General features: G+C 45.0%; 2 protein-coding genes across 3 annotated transcripts; both read right to left on the reverse strand.

Annotated features, from left to right (window-relative positions):
* Positions 1-4701: 4701 nt before the first annotated feature.
* Chchd1 (coiled-coil-helix-coiled-coil-helix domain containing 1) lies at positions 4702-6559 on the reverse strand. 2 transcript variants are annotated; one of them, XM_042690285.1, is made up of 3 exons: positions 6405-6559; positions 6204-6322; positions 4702-4985 (listed from the first exon to the last, which is right to left on the reverse strand). In XM_042690285.1, exons 1-3 carry the CDS (start codon positions 6526-6528, stop codon positions 4872-4874), a joined length of 357 nt encoding a protein of 118 aa, XP_042546219.1. In that variant the 5' UTR covers positions 6529-6559; the 3' UTR covers positions 4702-4871. The 2 variants fall into 2 exon arrangements, with proteins under 2 accessions (XP_042546219.1, XP_042546220.1); XM_042690286.1 differs by having other exon boundaries at positions 6472-6538.
* Positions 6560-13287: 6728 nt separating this feature from the next.
* Positions 13288-18403, reverse strand: Fut11 (fucosyltransferase 11). The gene is made up of 3 exons (XM_042690309.1): positions 17642-18403; positions 16924-17549; positions 13288-13957 (listed from the first exon to the last, which is right to left on the reverse strand). Exons 1-3 carry the CDS (start codon positions 18353-18355, stop codon positions 13810-13812), a joined length of 1488 nt encoding a protein of 495 aa, XP_042546243.1. The 5' UTR covers positions 18356-18403; the 3' UTR covers positions 13288-13809.
* Between the last annotated feature and the right edge of the window lie 134 nt (positions 18404-18537).

Raw genomic sequence — 18537 nt, forward strand, 5'->3', positions numbered from 1 at the left:
TTGTTCTTTTTGTCAGTCTGGCCTTTGAACGTAGTAGAAATGCTTAACTGTGTGTTAACAGTTTGAAGCACATAGACCCTCCCCATTTTTCACAAATGCATAAAATTAAAACAAACATTATAAAGAAACGTTATATGGCAATATATTAAAAAAAGACAAAGTTGCCTGGCGCTGGTGGCTCACGCTGTAATCCTAGCTACTCAGGAGGCTGAGATCTGAGGATCGCGGTTCAAAGCCAGCCCGGGCAGGAAAGACCGTGACTCCTATCTCCAATAAACCATCAGAAAACTGGAAGTGGTGCTGTAGCTCAAGTGGTAGAGCTGAAGAGCTGAGGGACAGCGCCCAGGCCCAGAGTTCAAGCCCCACGACAGACAAAAAAAATTAAAAAAAAAAATAATAAAAAAATAAAAAAAGACAAAGTTGTAACACTGTAATGATTCTCGACATATTAAATGGTATTAAATGAGTGAATAGTTAATTAGTGGAGCACATGCACAAGCTCTAGCACTGCACAAAAGAAAAAGTTGTAAATAGCTGGGCGCTGGTGGCTCAAGCCTGTAATCCTAGCTACTCAGGAGGCTAAGATCTGAGGATCGAGGTTAAAAGCCAGCCTGGGCAGGAGAATCCTTGAGACTGTTTCCTCCAATTAACCACCAGAAAACCGGAAGAGGCACTGTGACTCAAGTGTTAGAGTGCTAGCCTTGAGATGAAGAGCTCAAGAACAGTGCGCAGGCCCAGAGTTCAAGCCCCACAACTAACAACAACAACAACAACAAAATGTAAATAACTGAACCTAGTGATAAGTAAAAGTCATATTTTGAGATATTTATAACCATAATTGGGGCTGCAAGTGTAGCTCCACAGTAACAGTGTCTGTTAAGGAGCATTAAAAAAAAAAAAAACAACACTGTAATTTCATGCAGGTACCAATACTTGTGTAGTTTGTTCCCCAAACTCCTAGTTGAATTGCTAACTTCCAGTTGTGGTTAAAGATATATTTTTTTCCTATTCAAATTCACAGACCTTTGACTGGAAGTCTAGTGACCCTACATATAAAGCTACACTCCTCTAATTAGGAGGCGGAGATCAAGAAAACCATGACTTGAGGCTAGCCAGAGCAACAAAACAAGCAACAGTGTGGGAGGCATGGTTCTAGATCACTAGATGCTCTATGGAGACATGACTAATCAAGCCTGAGACCCTAAGTTCAAACCCCAGTACCACCAAAAAGAACAACTACAGGAGATGGAGACCTGGAAAACTGAAGCCAGCCTGGACAGAAAAGTCTGGAGACTCCATCTCCAGAATAACCATCAAAATCCAGACTAGAAGCATGGCTCAAGTGGTAGAACACTAACCAGAAAAGCAAGACAAGCAAGTCCCGAGTTCAAACCCAGCACCGCACCAGCAATACAGGTGCATGTGCATATCTATACACACACAATGAGCAATAGATGAAGTCAATCTATCATACACACATGTCAATTATCATGGTGAAACTTCTATGTAAAATTAATACATACTGTAAGACAAAAAGAATGAAAAACAATAACCAAAAAGTAAAACAAAGTCTGTTGGGGATGGGTATCAACAGGAAGGGAAAGGTAAATGAGGACAAACATAGCCAAAGTGCTTCATAAGAATGTATGAAAGCTGGTTGAAATTGTGTGTGTGTGTGTGTTTTGTCAGTGGTCACGGGGCTTGAACTTGGCCTGGGCACTGTCCCTGAGTTCTTCAGCTCAAGGCTAGCGCTCTACCACGTGAGCCACAGTGCCTCTTCTAGTTTTCTGGTGGTTTATTAGAGATAAGAGTCTCATGGCCTTTTCTGCCTGGGCTGGCTTTGAACTGCAATCTTCAGATGTCAGCCTCCTGAGTAGCTAGGACTACAGGCATGAACCACTAGCACCCGACTTGAAATTGTTTTAAGGACGTAGGGGAAATGGAAGAGAAATAAAGGGGTGAGTTTGGTCAAGGTACATTGTAGCTATGGATGGGAATGTCACAATGAAACTTGTATAGCTAATATATGCTAATAAAGTTAAAAAAAACCTTACTATATGCTAATAAAAAATTTAAATCTTAAAAGGCCAGGCTCACATCTGTAACCCTTGCTACTCAGGAGGCTGAGATTTGAGGATCACAGTTCCAAGCCAGCCTGGGCAGGAAAGTCAGTGAGACTCTTATCTCTCATTAAGTACTAAAAGAGCCAGAAGTAGAGCTATGGCTCAAGTGGTAGAACACTAGCCTTGAGCAGAAAAGCTCAGTGTCAGTGTCCAGGCCCTGAGTTTATGCCTCAGAATCAGGACAAAAAAAAAAAAAAAAAAACCTTAAAAGAAAGTTAGACATGGTGGCCCACAATTATAATCCCACTTACATGAAAGGTAGGTAGGTAGATAGGATAGAGGGTGGTCCAAAGCTGCCCTGGGAAAAAAAAAAAAGCAAAACCTTACCTGAATAAATCTAAAATGAAAAGGACTAAAACTTGGTTCAAGTGGCACAGAAGCACAAGACTGATTTCAAACTCCAATACCACCCAGACAGAAAACGAAAACAAAAAACGCTTCCTGTTCCCAAGTATTCAGTCCAAAGTGAACAATGAAGTTATTTCCTATAACTAAAAAGACCAACTGTGGAACTGGCGAGAGGCAGTGTTCTCTACATATGGGATATCAAGACTGTGGAGAGATATCTGGGGATCATAAAAGACTCCTCTTTACCTTAATAATTATCCTACTGATGCACTAAAAAATTGTCCCACCCCCATCAGCTGCACTGGACATTTATCAAAATGAACTAAGTACCTCAATGGCAGCAAGGGAGGGAACTAAGTATCTCAATGGGAGGAAGGGAACAAGTGGGAAAGAGGGAACAGCTGATGCTATGCAAAACAAAAGAAATGTACATATCACCCTATGTGTAAGAAATAACTGTATTGCAAAGCTCATAGAACTCATAAATGTTATAAACCACGATAGACAATAGGCCCCATGAAAGTTAGAATGTTTTTGTGATTTTAAGCATCACAATACTGTGAAATTTGGGAAATTATGTAATCACTTAATCACAATAAAGAATTTGAAAAAAAAATTTGTCCCACATGATGCTATCAAGTCTTAAACAAGGTTAATTTAATTATGTCTGAAGACAGAGTAGACATAAAGTACTATGCAATTGATCATCATATCAGGGGGTCAGCAAAGAAGCAGAAATGTAAACAGGTAATACACAGAGTTAATTACCAAACAAACCTCAGTTTCACCATTTGGGAGTCTAGTGGAGAACTCAGTGGAATACTTAAACAAAGGATAAACAGCTCAACCAGATTATTTCCAGATAGAGTAAGAAAATGACTGACAGGGGTTTAGAGGATTTTGTTTTCTCTTGCCGGTTGAAGGGCTTGAACTCTGGGCCTGGACGCTGTCCCTCAGCTCTTCAGCTCAAGGTGAGCGCTCTACCACTTGAACCACAGTGCCACTTCTGGTTTTCTGGTGTATTGGAGATAAGAATCTCATGGAGTTTACTGCCTGGGCTGGCTTTGAACTGTGATCCACAGATCTCTGCCTCCTGAATAGCTAAGATTACAGGTGTGAGCCACAGGCACCTGGCAGCTTTTTTGTTTTGACTGAAAAATAAAAGGTTTAGCCAGCCACCTAATCAGGTGTGGTGTGAGACTAAGATCTGAGAATCAAGGTTCAAAGCTAGATGGGCAAGAAAGTCAATGAAATTTCCAAGTGGATCCGTGACTCGAGTGATAAATGCCAGCCTTGAGCAAAAAAGCTGACAGTGCCCAGCCTCTGAGTTCAAGCCCTAGTACCAACACCCCCCCACACACACACATAAGAAAAAAGCTTTAAAAAATGAACTTTTCCCCATATTTTTAAGCTTTTAAAATTGGATGGATCAAATAAAATATCTTCAGAGCCTCTGGGTCACCAGTTTGTAGACTTTATTCAAGAAGCACTTTGCAGGGGCTGTCCACAAAATACACATTCACTAACTTGAGATGATGGGAAAAAGTTCTGCCTACAGGTATATTCCCACATTCTCAATGTATAGGTGTAAAGAACTTCAAGTGCAGGAAAAAGAGGTCTTTGTACATCCTAGACAAATGAGGAAGTGAAGAACACCCAAAATCTGAAGGAAAATAGGTGAGGAAAGGAGGGAGCCACGTGCTGGTGGCTCAACTCTGTAACTCCTAGTAACTCAGGAAGCGGAGATCTGAGGATGATGGTTCGAAGCCTGCCAAGACATAAAAATTGTCTATGGTAAGTGCTTGCCTAACATTGGAGAGGCTGTGGATTTTATCCCCAATATCACCAAAATAAAAAAAATTAAGGATGTGGAGCTATGGCTCAAGTGGTAGAGCCTTGAGCTGAAGAGCTGAGGGACAGCGCCCAGGCCCAGAGTTCAGGCTCACGACTGACAAAAACAAAACAAAACAAAAAAAAAAAACAGGGCTGGGAAGGTGGCTTAGTGGTAGAGTGCTTGACTTGCATGCATGAGGCCCTGGGTTCGATTCTTCAGCACCACATACGCAGAAAAAAAAAAAAGCCGGAAGTGGTGCTGTGCCTCAAGTGGTAGAGCACTAGCCTTGAGCTGAAGAGCTGAGGGACAGCACCCAGGCCCAGAGTTTAGGGCTACAACCGGACCCAAAAATAACAAAAACAAAAATTAAGAAGGTACTTTTTTTAGAACATAACATCCAAGTTCTCTTCCATGAATTTTATTCAAACTAAATCATAATTTTCATCCAGAATATGATTCCAAGGAGTGTTCTGCCTCATTTTGCCATTTGAAGAGAGCATGGCAGTGCAAACATCTCCAAAACATTCAGAAATGACAGTTCAATAGTTGAAAATGCTTTTCCATTTTCAACTAAGGTGAGGTTTGTTAGGAAACCTCTGTAACAACTTATTCATTTTGTGGGGAAGTAAGCTTCTAGAATCTCCCAGGGTATCCTGGAGTGCTTTCATCTTTCCTGCTTCCTAGAGTGAGAAAGAGAGAGAAAAAAAAGTTACAATTCCAAAGTTTTGGCTTATCGAGGCCCATAGCTTTCACAATGCTCCAAACACACTGAGATATTAACTAACTCCAATAAATTTATACCCATTGCTTTCAACCAAAATGACTTGTGACCTACAAATGATGGTATGATCCAAAGCTACTATGCTAGCTAGTAATTAAGTAGAGGCTGGAAAGCAACGTGTCTGCAGATAGCTTCACTCTCTTTAACTATCTGAGCAGGAATTTAAATTTTTCCAAGGATGGTGCTTGTTCTATTTTTTTTTTCCCATTCATTACTTCAGTTGGCAAAGCTCTGTAGTACGGATATCAATGCTAACCTCACTATATACAAAGTAAACCAAATGAAGCCGGGCACCGGTGGCTCATGCCTGTAATTCTAGCTTCTCAGGAGGCTGAGATCTAAGGATCGAGGTTCAAAGCCAGCCCGGGCAGGAAAGGCCATGAGACTCTTATCTCCAATAAACCACCAGAAAACCGGAAGTGGCACTGTGGCTCAAGTGGTAGAGCACTTGTCTAGAGCTAAAGAGCTGAGGAACAGCGTCCAGGCCCAGAGTTCAAGCCCCACGACCGACAAAAACAAACAAGCAAAGCAAACGTTCGGAAGAGCTTTGGGAACTCCAACTTTGCCTATCTAGCATAGGTGATATAAGGTCCCAAATGACTGAGAACAGGCCTTTCCGCTGCCACCCAACAAAAGTTGGAACACTAATTGTGTGTGTGTGTGTGTGTGTGTGGTGTGTATGTGTGTGTCCCAGGGCTTGAGAACTCAGAGTCTGGGTTTTGTCCTTGAGCTTTTCTCTCTTTCTCTCTCTCTCTTTCTTTTGTCGGTCGTGGGGCCTGAACTCTGGGCCTGGGAGCTGTCCTTCAGCTCAAGGCTAGCGCTCTACCACTTGAGTGTCAGCCCCACTTCCAGCTTTTTCTGCTTATGTGGTGCTGAGGAATTGAACCCAGGGCCTCATACATGCAAGTCAAGCACGCTACCACTGAGCCACCTTCCCAGCCCCGTGCTTGAGCTTTTCTTGCTCAAAGCTAGCACTCTAACACTTGAACCACAGCTCCACTTCCAGCTTTTTGGTAAGTAACTGGCGATAGGAGTCTCAGCCTCCTGAGTGGCTGGGATACCACCACGCCAGGCTCCTCATCATTCTCTTTCCCAGAAGGGTCCCAGGACTTGCTACCTGAGCCCTCGCGGCACAATCCAAGAAGTCCCGGATCTCTTTCCTGCACGCCTCGTCGCGGAATTCATTCTTCTTCCAGCAAGCCATCATCACCGACATCTCCGTGACACAGGTCGCCTCTAGTGGGGAAGAACTGGGGCACTTTAAGTCCCAAGAAAACCTGACTCTCCCGCCCTCCCCGGTTCCGCTCCGAGTGCTCACCGCCCTTCTCCCGGCGCCGGTCCCCGACGCGATTAGCTAGGATGAGGGGCTTGTTAGGCTTCAGTACCGGTTTCCGCGGGTTCCCAAAGCGCACCAGGCGGCCCCGCAGACTGGGGGTGGCCATTTTGCATTACTCCCAGCAAGCTCCGCGGCGCCGCGCTGCGTGACCCCGCGTGACCCCTACGGGCTGGACGGGACTGGGGCGGAGCCTGCGGAAGGCGGTGTCTTGGGCCTTGGGCTTCTCGGGCCTCTGAAGCCCACGGAGCTGAGCGCTGGGCCCTCGAGTCGGAGTCTACACCGAGAGGAGGCTTCCGGGAGAGGACGGGGATTAACACAGGCAAAGGTCGAGAGAATGGAGTGAAACAAAAATGAGGTGGTTTCTGCGTTTGTGTGTGTGTGCCGGCCCTGGGGCTTGAATTTGGGGTATAGGTGCTGTTCCTGGGCTTTTTTGGTCAAGGCTAGCGCTCGCTCTGCTTCTAGCTTTCTCGTGATTAGTTGGAGCTAAGTGTCTCATGGACTTTCCTGCCTTCGACCTTCACAACTCAAAGCCTCCAGCTCTAGTGGTTTATTGGAGATCAGAGTCTCACAGACTTCTCTGCCCAGGCTGGCTTTGAACCATGATCCTCAGATCTCAGCCTCCTGAGTAGCTAGGTTTACAGGAGTGAGCCACCAGCGCCCACTTAAATTGTCCGTGCTAATTGTGCAAAATGGGTTCACTGTGGTATTTCCCATATACTTATGTATATAGGGAAATTAGATTCTCTCCATTGCTTTAAAAGGGTCTTTAAGGACTAGAGGCGTGGCTCAAGTGGCAGAACATCCCAAGGCGCCAAGTCAAAACTCCAGTACCCCCCCACACACAAAAAAGTTAAGATGCTAACAGCTTCAAGAACATTTATTTTTATTTTTACTAACTTTAGGATGCTGAAGACAGAAAAAATAAGCTAATTTCGTGTATGTTTGTTTATGGGTTGTGGGGCCTGAACTCTGGGCCTGAGCGCTGTCCCTCAGTTCTTCAGCTTAAGGCTAGCGCTCTACCACTTGAACCACAGAGCCACTTTCGGCATTTTGTGCTTATGTGGTGCTGAGGAATCGAACCCAGGGCTTCATGCATGCAAGGCAAGCACTCTACCACTGAGCCACCTTCCCAGCCCCAGCTAATTTATTTTCTAACAACCGCTACTTTGTTTGCTCTTTTGTAGGGCTCCTTTGTGTGGAGGGATTTAAATGCCTTCCAATACGTCATCTTGTTTAATCCTTTCACCAGCCTTGTGAATCTACTTTGTGGTATCATTCCTATTTATAATAGAGTTGGACTTCCAATCAGGTGCTTCATCAGACAGTTAATTTGGGACTGTTTACAAAAGTCAGTCCAAAGATGTGCCAGAACTCTGAAGGCATATCCAGATGAGCTTCAAGAACTGTTTGTGGTAATGGAAGCATAACTCAAGCATGCAGCTCATGACGACACTGGAGGAGCAATATTTACTTGGATATGATTACTTAGTGTTAAAAGTAATTTATCATAGATATTTGGAACCTTCCCACCAATAATTGCATAGTTGTTTTTCTTCTTCAATCTGTCCGTATATGTAAGAAAGGTCTTCCCTGACTTTTCAAACTATCATCAACTTGTTCTGTTTGTTCAGAGCACCTGAATTTGTTCTGTTTATGGCCTTGGTCAGGCCAATACCCACTTTTAATTATAAGGTACTGTAAGAGAAGGGATCTTGGGAATCTTGTTGGTTGCTCAATCTCCAGTGCCTTGAATAGTACCAATAAATATTCATTAAGTGAACAAATATCTTTTTTTTTTTTTTTTTTGGGTCCGGTCGTGGGGCCTGAACTCTGGGCCTGGGCGCTGTCCCTCAGCTCTTCAGCTCAAGGCTAGCACTCTACCAATTGAGCCACAGCGCCACTTCCGGCTTTTTTCTTTTTGCTTATGTGGTGCTGAGGAATCGAACCCAGGGCCTCAGGCATGCAAGGCAAGCGCTCTACCACTGAGCCACCTTCCCAGCCCCACAAATATCTTTTTTTACACAACTCTTTTTTTTTTTTTTTTTTTTTCCGGTCATGGGGCTTGAACTCTGGGCCTAGGTGCTGTCCCTCAGCTCTTCAGCTCAAAGCTAGCACTCTAGCACTGGAGCCACAGCACCACTTCCAGTTTTCTGAGTGGTTAATTGGAGATAAGAGTTTCACGTACTTTCCTGCCCCAGCTGGCTTTGAACCGTGATCCTCAGATCTCAGCCTCCTGAGTAGCTAGGATTACAGGCGTGAGTCACCAGCACCTGGCAACAAGTCTTTGATTTTATCTTAAAAAAAAAACAAACACCAGAAACTAAGTAAAAAGCAATTTATTATACAAAATAACACCTGAGATAGCAATATTTGGCGTCATAAAGGCATCATCAGTCTTTTGCTCCACCCTCCCATTCCAGCAGCATAAATAGACTGTATCAGACACTTTACCACCAGTAACCACAACACTGCTGTACACAGTGCAGCTGAGCTCCAAACCAGAGAAAATGCACATTGCTTGCTTTTCTCATAGAGAAATGAAGCTTTTAATTGGTAAGTATCATGTGACTAATTCTAGTTCTTTCCCATTCAGAAATATAGCACCTGATTTGCCCTGTTCTTTTGTGAATACTGATATGGTGATAGGGAAAAGGAGAAGTCAGTTTCAGGAACAATCATTCAGAAATTGGCCCACTTTGTACATAAAAGTGCTAAAGAGGGGCTGGGAAGACGGCTCAGTGGTAGAGTGCTTGCCTTGCATGCATGAGGCCCTGGGTTCGATTCTTCAGCACCACATAAGCAAAAAGAAAAAAGCCGGAAGTGGTGCTGTGGCTCAAGTGGTAGAGTGCTAGCCTTGAGCTGAAGAGCTGAGGGACAGCACCCAGGCCCAGAGTCAGGCCCCACGACCAGACCCCCCAAAAAAATTTTTTTTTAAAAAGTGCTAAAGAAACACTAATAGTGAGCTAGTATAATTAGACAAGATGAGAATAAGGATGATAAAAGGATGGTTCTATATCTTTCATAACTATCATTTACCCTTTTTATTGTATATAATAAAATCTGAGTCCCAAATCTAGGCTTACAGTTGTGCAATATGTATTTTGTACTATCAGTCAATATCTGCACTGAAAGATTGCAAGCTCAGAATTCAGAGCCTTGTGTCTGACTTCTTTTGAAGGTGTCTAGAGTTTGAACTCAGGGACTTGAGTACCACTTGAGACACACTCCCAGATCTTGCTTCCCCAACCTCCAGATAGCCTCAAGCATGCTTGGACCATGATCCTCCCATTTAGATTTCCCATTTAACTGGGAATTGGAATGGGGGTGGGAGGTGTCTCATCAATTAGTTATCCTGGTTGGCCTTAAAACATGATCTTCCTGATCTCAGCCTCCTAGTAGCTAGGATTACAAGTATGAGCCACTACTTTGCTACCACAGCCCAAGCTGGCCTCAAACTCATGGTCCTCCTGCCTCAATTTTTTTTTTTTTTTTTTTGTCAGTTGTGGGGCTTGAATCCTGGGCTTGGGCACTGTCCCTCAGCTCTTCAGCTCAAGGCTGGTACTCTACCGCTTGAGCCACAGCACCACTTCTGATTTTCTAGTAGTTTATTGGAGATAGTCTCACGAACTTTCCTGCCCTGGCTGGCTTTGAACCGTGATCCTCAGATCTCAGCCTCCTGAGTAGCTAGGATTACAGGTGTGAGCCACCCAGCGCCCGGCTTCAGATGTATTTTTGAGGGTCTGTTTTGTTCCTTCTTTTTGCAAAAGACTGAGTAGGTTAAGCAAACCTTCCATGCTATTATGAAGGATATCTTTTTATTAAAGGAAAAAAAAAACACTAAGGATTGGGGATATACCTCAGAGAAAGAATGAAGGCTTAGCATGTATGAGGCTCTGGGTTTGATTCCCAGCGCCCAAAAACAAAGCAAAACATTAAAAAAAAAAATCTTAGCAATGAAATTCAGCCTATATTTCAGCTTTCCTAGTCACATCCTTGGAAGTCACAATATTAAGCGTGGAGCCCGAAACATCCAACAAGCATACATACTATATAAATATGGGTCTATAGATACATCTATAAATTTATATAATCATGTACTCATATGGGGCTTTTCTAGAGAGAATTCACTAATATACTAGAATAGCCTTAAGGTTCAAGGTATTCTTTCTTTTTCCACTGCCCTTAAAAAGCGTCATGATTGGGCTGGGAAGGTGGCTCAGTGGTAAAGTGCTTGCTTTGCATACATGAGGCCCTGGGTTCCATTCCTCAGCACCACATAAGCAGAAAAAGTCAGAAGTGGTGCTGTGGCTCAAGTAGTAGAGTGCTAGCCTTGAGCTGAAGAGCCGAGGCACAGCACCCAGGCCCAGAGTTCAGGCCCTACAACCAACCAAAAAAAAAAACCCACGATTGCTTTACTCATTGGGCTCTGTGTTCAAATCTCAAATCACAGCTATAGGCACTTTTGACTGTATCCCCAAATCTGACTAAGGTCTTTATTTAGACAACTATTTATGGCTTCTTAAATCTCTTGCCTCACAGTCTAGGGCCCTGGTAGACTCCATCAAAAAGAGATGCTACTGGACATGGAGATGGCAGAGCATCATTCTTGAGTGAAAAAGGCAAGCAAGGTGCAAGGCCTTGAGTACAAACCCCAGTACCAGAACAACAAAAGTCTATTATAAAACTGTATGGAAGCCAGGCACTGGTGGCTCACACCTGTCATCCTAGCTACTCAGGAGGCTGAGATCTGAGGATAGCAGTTCAAAGCCAGCCCAGGCAGGAAAGTCCTTGAGACTCTTATCTCCAATGAACCACCAGAAAACCAGAAGTGGCGCCGTAACTCAAGTGGTAGAGCACTAGCCTTGAGCTAAAGAGCTCAGGGAAAATGTCCAGGCCCAGAGTTGAAGCCCCATGACTGACAAAACAAAAACAACAGTATGGAAGAACATCAATCATAGATTAAATAAAGTTGGATTACATTCACTGATGTTTTCTGCCATCATTTCTAACCTTAGTGTCCATGTTTGATCTAAAATAGAACAGATCAGTGCACTAAACTGACATGATGTATAAACTGATCTATTAGCCACTCTCTGTTCATGAGATGAGAAGGAATTCCAGTAAGAAGGAATACACCAGTAAGAAGCAAGCCAGCATTAAGAATGATGGTAAGAGCAGGCGCCGGTGGCTCACACCTGTAATCCTAGCTACTCAAGGGGCTGAGATCTGAGGATCGAGATTCAAAGCCAGCCCAGGCAGGAAAGTCCATGAGACTCTTACCTCCAATAAACCATAAGAAAACTGGAAGTGGCTCTGTGGCTCAAGCAGTAGAGCGCTCACCTTGAGCTGAAGAGCACAGGGGCAGTGCCCATGCCCAAGCTCCACAACTGGCCAAAAAAAAAAAGAGAATGATGAGAAGGTTTATGTATTTCCATCTGAAATTGTGAGAAAGGGCCTAAAACCAGAAAGAAAAAGCTATTTAAAATAAAAAGTTTATAGCCTTAAATGAAAAGCTCAGGGACAGTGCCCAAACATTGAGTTCAAGCCCCATGAATGACCAAAAAAAAAAAAAAAAATTGTAAAGCTCAGCACCATTAGCCCACACCTGTAATCCTAGCTATGCAGGAGGCTAAGATCTGAGGATGATGGTTCAAAACTTAGCCTTAGTGATACAGCACTAGCCTTGAGCGCAAAAGTTCAGGGACAGCGCCCAGGCCCTGAGTTCAAGCCCCACAACCGACAATAATAATAATAATAATAATAAAGTTTAATGTGGGGCTGGGAAGGTTGCTCAGTGGTAGAGTGCTTGCCTTGCATGCATGAGGCCATGGGTTCCATTCCTCAGCACCACATAAACAGAAAAAGCCAGAAGTGGCGCTGTGGCTTAAGTGGTAGAGCACTAGCCTTGAGCTGAAGAGCTGAGGGACAGCGCCCAGGCCCAACGTTCAGGCCCCACAACTGAAAAAAGAAAAAAAAAAAGTTTGACGTGAAACATAAATAAAAGTCCCATTAGAAGATGGGGAAACAAAAATAAGGTTATTCTGATTAAAATACACTATATGCACATTCAAGATGGTGAAACCTCTTAGCATAATTAATATATAAAACTAAAATTAATAAAAAATGAATCACAAGAAAGTAAAAGTCTTATTGGGAGGCAGGTATCAATGGGAGGGGATGGGTGAATGAGAGGATAAATAACGATGCTATGGTTTACATGCATATGTGAAAGTAGAACGATGAAATTAAATAGAAACAAACTATTTTAAGGGGAGTGACAGAGGGGATGAAGTTGACAAGGTACATTGTATGCATATATGAAAATGGCACAATGAAACCCCTCTTGTGCTACTAATGTATGGTAACAACAACAAAAAATCTTAATTAAAATAAAATTTAGAAGCCAGGAGCTGGTGGCTCAGAAGGCTGAGATCTGAGGATAACAGTTTGAAGCCAGTCTGGGTAGGAAAGCCTGCAAGACTCTTATCTCCAATTAACTACCAAAAAAAGCTGGAAGTACAGCTGTGGCTCAAGTGATAGAGCACTAGCCTTGAGCAAAAGACAACACCCAACCCTGAGTTCAAGCCCCAAGACCAGCCCAAAAATAAAATTTAGGACTGGAGGTATAACTCAAGTGGTAGACCATCTAGCAAGCTTGAAGTCTAGGGTTCAATCCCCAGAACCAGAAAAGAAAAAAAAAAACAAAAAAAACTAACTTCAAGACTTAGACGTGCATGTGCAGCCAGCTATTTGAAGGCTGAGGCAGGAAGATCACGTGAATCCAGGAGGTGGAGGCCAGCCTGGGCAACAACATAGTGAAAACCACTCCTCCCATCTCAAAAAAATTAACAATTTTAAATTAAAAAAACCTTACAAACTAGAATAAAGCCCATCAGAAGTTTTGCTTCCTCATCAATGTTAAGTTTATCAAGCAAAACATGGGGAAAGAAATGACTATGAAAAGTGCTGAAGAATGAAGAGTTGGAGAATAGAAGTCAAGTCAGAATGTGGCCCATCTGTCCCACAAATGGGAAAGGATGCAATAAACCAGAAAAGTGCTATTTTTAAGTCCTTTAAAAATCCTACTGAGCCAACACATTGAATCAAATAAGTGTTTCAGGCTTCTGATTCCCACGGAACCAAGAATGACATGCCTCCACTCTCCTGTTACCAAGGTGGAGACCTTAGCTATATCTCTATGATACAATAGAGCAGTTCAGTGATTAAAAACCTAACATCCTCAAAACTCGCAAGTCAAGAAAAAAATTACAACTGAATCCATAATAAGACAATACCAAGGGCTTCTGCAGTGGATATTCCTTATGTGTCATGATAGAATAAAATCTTAGGTCTTCTGAGTTAAGCCATTTGCAAGTTCCAAGAGCCATTAGTGATTTTGGTTCCTTTTTATGAAGATCTCATGTAAGTAATCCCAAAACTTCCTCTGCTGTGTCTCATTGTTGTAGATCATGGCAGTAAGAGCTTCTCCCTGGTCCAGACCTTGCCAATAATCTTGCAGCCACATCTCTTTCCAGCTGAAATACCAAAATGAGGGGTGAATTATGGAATACATAACAACACTGGGTACTGGCCTTCTCTGCATGGAGCCAAAAAATTTTTTAAACAGTAATCTTTGGGGGCTGGGAAGGGAGCTCAGTGGTAAGAGTGCTTGCCTTGCATGCATGAGGGCGTGGGTTTAATTCCTCAGCACCACATAAGCAGAAAAAGAAGTGGCTCTGTGGCTCAAGTGGTAGCCTTGAGTTGAAGAGCTGAGGGATAGCACCCAGCCCTATGACTGACAAAAAAAAGAAAAAAAAAACATTAAAAAAAAGTAATCTTTGGGATTTGGATATTTAGAGCTAGGATAAGGCTCTGCTTTACAAAGAATGAAGTGTGAAATAAATCTAGTACTAAGCCAAGTGTAAGCTACAGACAGTTATCATATAGTCCCTACAATGAGGTAAAGCTTCTCCTGGCTTCCAGATGTGGAATATCAGCGCTCAGTGCAGAAGGGGCCAGACTAAGGAAGCAGCACTCCTCCCAGGAAAGCAAAGGGGTATTTAGAGGGTCCTTAGTAGAAAGTACAATGACATCTAGTATCCAGAAAAGGCATAACTTGGTTATTTCCTTAATGTTGTACATTGTTTTATTCTTTTCATTTAGTAAATCATATGATCAACATAAATGAGATACAAATTCTTGGAGGACTCCATCTTCAGACCAAATTGTGTCATTAGCCTATATAAACAACCCTCTGCTGCCACCAATTGTCCAAGTTAGGCTCTGCAGACCACTGTGACCAGCCTCTCCCCAGTTGAAAACTTTTTATTTTATTTATTTACTTATTTATTCAATGCCAGTACTAGGGCTTGAACTCAGGGCCTCATGTTCTTGCTTGGCTTTTTTGTTCACAAGGGTGCTCCACCACTTAAACCATGCCTCTAGTGCTTTTTGCTGGCTACTGGAGGTAAAAGCCTCACAGATTTGTCTACCAAAGGTGACTGGGAATCACCAAGATCTTCAGATATCAGCCACCTGAGTAGTGTGAGCAACCAGCACTGGCTTCCAGTGTAATCTTGACACTTTTCCCCAACAAGTATATCTTTCTCCAAGTGACTTCAAAATTACCCTACATCATCTCAAATGCAGACAGACTTTGTTTCTCAAAGCCACCATTCTGTTACACTAGCCACTACCTGCCACCATTAACCTTTTGGAAAGCATACCTTCAATGCTTTCTAGCGTGAGCATAAAATTCGTCATCCCAACCATGGTACTTTAAGAGCCAAAGGAGGATTGGGAGTTTAGCTCAGCTCCAAGGCCTTAATTTCAATCTCAGCACCAAAAAAGAAGGGAAGGGAAAGAGAAAAGCCAGGTGCCAGAGGTTCATGCTTGTTATCCTAGCTTCTTGGGAAGCTAAGGTCCAAGGATCAAGGTTTCAAGGTTCAAGGCTAGCCTAGGCAGACAAATCAGACTCTAAGGTCCAGTTAACCAGCAAAAAGCTAGAAGTGAAAGAGTGACTGAAGTGAAAGTGCCAGCCTTGAGGAGGGAAAAAAAAAAAAGCTAAGCAAGAATGCAAGATTTGCCAGTGGCTCGTACTTAGGTACTTAAGGTAGCTACTCTGGAGGCTAAGATCTGAGGATCGAGACTTGAAGCCAGCCCAAGCAGAAAAGTCTGTGAGACTGTTATCTCGAATTAACCACTAAAAAAATTGGAAATGGAGCTGTGGCTCAAGTGGTAGAGCACCAGCCTTGAACAAAAAAGCTCTGGGATACAACATTCAAGCCCCAGGAACCTCCTCCCCTCCACCTCCCTCCAGTGCAAAACTCAGCCAGGTGCTGGCAATCCTACAGGTGCCTGTAATCCTAGCTACTCAGGAGGGTTAAATTGGAGGATCATGGCTCAAAGCCAACCCAGGTAGGAACATCTGTAAGACTCTCCTCTCCAATAAACTACTCAGAAAAGGCAGGAAGTGGCACTGTGCCTCAAAGTGGTAGAATACTAGCCTTGAGCAAAAAGAGCTCAAGGACAGCACTCAGGCCCTAAGTTCAAGCCCCAGGACTGACAAAAAAAAAAAAAGTGCAAACCTCTCTGAGTTCAAGTTCCAATACCAGAGCAAAAAGAAAAAGAAAAAGTAATTGTTAGTAATTATGCCTAAGTAACAGATATAAATCCTGACAACTACAAAATCTAGAAATATAGCTCAGTAGTAGAGCTCTTGCCTAGGACGGATTAGGCCCTGAGTTTAAGTACAACATGACTGAAAAACGAAACAGCTCATCTCTATTATCCACACCATACTGAAGGTGCTCAAATACTAAATAGCTAAGTTGATCCTTCCAAACTCCTGGGCCCAAGTTTCCTTAATCACCTTCCTGGCATGAACCCTCTACTCTGGTTCAAGATTGGTTTGAAGCACTGTGGCAAACATTGACCAAATGTGCTCATTTTCCTGTGTAGCATTTAATTATATCTTACATTTTTACCCAGACTTTTATTTTTCTTTATTTCCTACCACTAATTACTACTATTAATAATAATATTAAGGCCCATAGCAAAGTCTCACTAAGTAGCTCTGCCTGACCTCAAACCCTGATCCTCTTGCCTCAGCCTCTGGAGCACTAGGATTACACCAGAGTTTGGTTCTCCAGCTACTCTGGCCACCTTCGCGGGAGTGTGAGCCCATCTCATAATCCCCTTTGTACCTAGAGCCCACAATTAACAGCCAGGTGCCAATGAATCCCGCCTGTAATCCTAGCTATGCAGGAGGCTGAGATCTAAAGACTGCAGTTAGCAGCCGTCCTGAGCAGGAAAGTCCGTGAGACTCTTATCCTTCCCCCCACACCCCCTTTATCCATCACAGAGAAGGAAGTAGAGCTTTGGCTCAAGTGGTAGTGTTAGCCTTGAGCCCAAAAGCTCAGGGACAGCGCCCAGGCTAGGACTGGCACAATAAAGACAAACAACTAGATTTTCAGGCTACAGAGAACTCCAATATCCCTACCTGTCATTCTCAGGAATGTCTTCCACACTGCCAAAGCCAGGTGTGGGCACTGGACAGTTCATGTGTGAGGGCTGGGCGATGTGAGGCTCGGGGACAGGGACGTCCCTGGGAGAGGCCATGTGGGCTTTCTCAGCGTCCAGCCGGGCCAGTTCATGGTCACAGACAAAGCACTCAAAGCCATTGAGGTAGTTGGGCAGCAGAGGATCATTCACGCCCCACTCACGGCGTTTCAAGCTATTCAGAAGGAACTGGTTGGTGATGCCCCCAGGTTGCTTGTACTCCAGGAATTTCATATACTCCTCATCGTTTTTATCCAGAAAGTCAATGAATTCTGCCAGCTTCTGAGGAGACTCGAAGTCGTCAATCAGTATGATGGAGTGATTGTTGGGCATCCAGTCCCTCACGGAGGGAGAGCCACGGTACACGGGCACAGCACCCAGGTGCATGGGGCGCCACAGTTTCTCTGTCATGTAGTCGTTGCAGATGGCATTTTCCATGGCCAGGTGGAACTTATAGCGGGACAAGAAGGCCAAGAGCTCCGGATCGTCGGTGGTGGCTGTGGCTGTGTCCTGTAAGCGTGCAGTGGGCAGCTCCCGATTCTGCAGGCACTTCCCGTACGAGTCCACCTGCGCGGGCAGAGCAGCACTGTCAGCTTGGCCACCCTGGGGTTGGGGCTCCGCCCGGCCCGCCCCCCGCCCGCCGGCCCGCCCGCACCCACCGGGATGTAGCGCATGAGCTCGCGCACGTAGCGGTCCCGGTCGGCGGGCACGTCGCAGTGGGACTGCAAGTAGAGCAGAGGCGCGTAGCCGCGGCGGCGCCACTCGGCGCGCTCCCGGGGCGGCGGCGGCGGGCGGCGCAGGTAGGCGGCCCCGGGCAGCCACTGCAGCGGCAGCGGGTAGTCCGAGTGGCGGCTGAAGGTGGCGGTAAGATTGAAAAGACGGATGCCTGGGCCGTGGCTCAGCAAGAAGTTGTTGAGGGGCGACTCCTCGTGCAAGAGTGCCCAACTCTGGTGGGCCAGGCGTGGCAGCGGCGCCTCGGACGCACGGAAGTCGGTGCCGTAGAAAAGCAGCGCGCGGGCCTGCGGGTGCCCCCGCACACGACGGTCCCGGGACGCTACGCACGCCCCGCGTGCGCACTCGATCCGCTCCGAATCGCCCGGAAAGTGGGGAAACAGCCCGGGGCTCCACCACAGAAGCACGGGCAGGTCCACCATCTCCTCCCTCCCTGGCCTCGGGGTCCCAGGGCTCTGCGCCACCCCCACTGCGCCCAGCGCTGAGGGCGGCCGGAAAACCGCGCCATCCCATGGCTCCGCCCACTCCGACTCCTCACCGGCCTCCTCCTGCACCATGGACCCAGAGCCACTAGCTGCACAGACACTAAGCAACCCCAGGGCGGCCACCAGGGCCCTGGCACAACCAGCCGCCATGTCCATTGCTGCAACCGGGGCTATTCGGACAGCAAGAGACCCCGCCCAGCGGCGGCCTACCACGTGGGAACGGTACGCATGCGCCACATTCTCGGAGTGGCAGCCAGAAAAGTTGAGCCAAGGTGAACCAAGAAGACGTCGCAGTAAAGATAAGGCTACTGGTTACATCTTATTTTATTTCTTTACAA

This window comes from Dipodomys spectabilis, unplaced genomic scaffold (assembly GCF_019054845.1).
Source record: "Dipodomys spectabilis isolate Male_0828 unplaced genomic scaffold, ASM1905484v1 ptg000136l, whole genome shotgun sequence".
Taxonomy (NCBI): domain Eukaryota; kingdom Metazoa; phylum Chordata; class Mammalia; order Rodentia; family Heteromyidae; genus Dipodomys; species Dipodomys spectabilis.

Coding starts and splice junctions, on each gene's coding strand:
- Chchd1 (XM_042690285.1), bottom strand. CDS start 6,528: ATGGCCACCCCCAGTCTGCGGGGCCGCCTGGTGCGCTTTGGGAACCCG. Junction 6,323..6,404: donor CCGGCGCCGGGAGAAGGGCG/GTGAGCACTCGG, acceptor CTTCCCCACTAG/AGGCGACCTGTGTCACGGAG. Junction 4,986..6,203: donor ATTGTGCCGCGAGGGCTCAG/GTAGCAAGTCCT, acceptor TTCTCACTCTAG/GAAGCAGGAAAGATGAAAGC.
- Fut11 (XM_042690309.1), bottom strand. CDS start 18,355: ATGGACATGGCGGCTGGTTGTGCCAGGGCCCTGGTGGCCGCCCTGGGG. Junction 17,550..17,641: donor AGCTCATGCGCTACATCCCG/GTGGGTGCGGGC, acceptor CTGCCCGCGCAG/GTGGACTCGTACGGGAAGTG. Junction 13,958..16,923: donor GACATTCCTGAGAATGACAG/GTAGGGATATTG, acceptor TTGGTATTTCAG/CTGGAAAGAGATGTGGCTGC.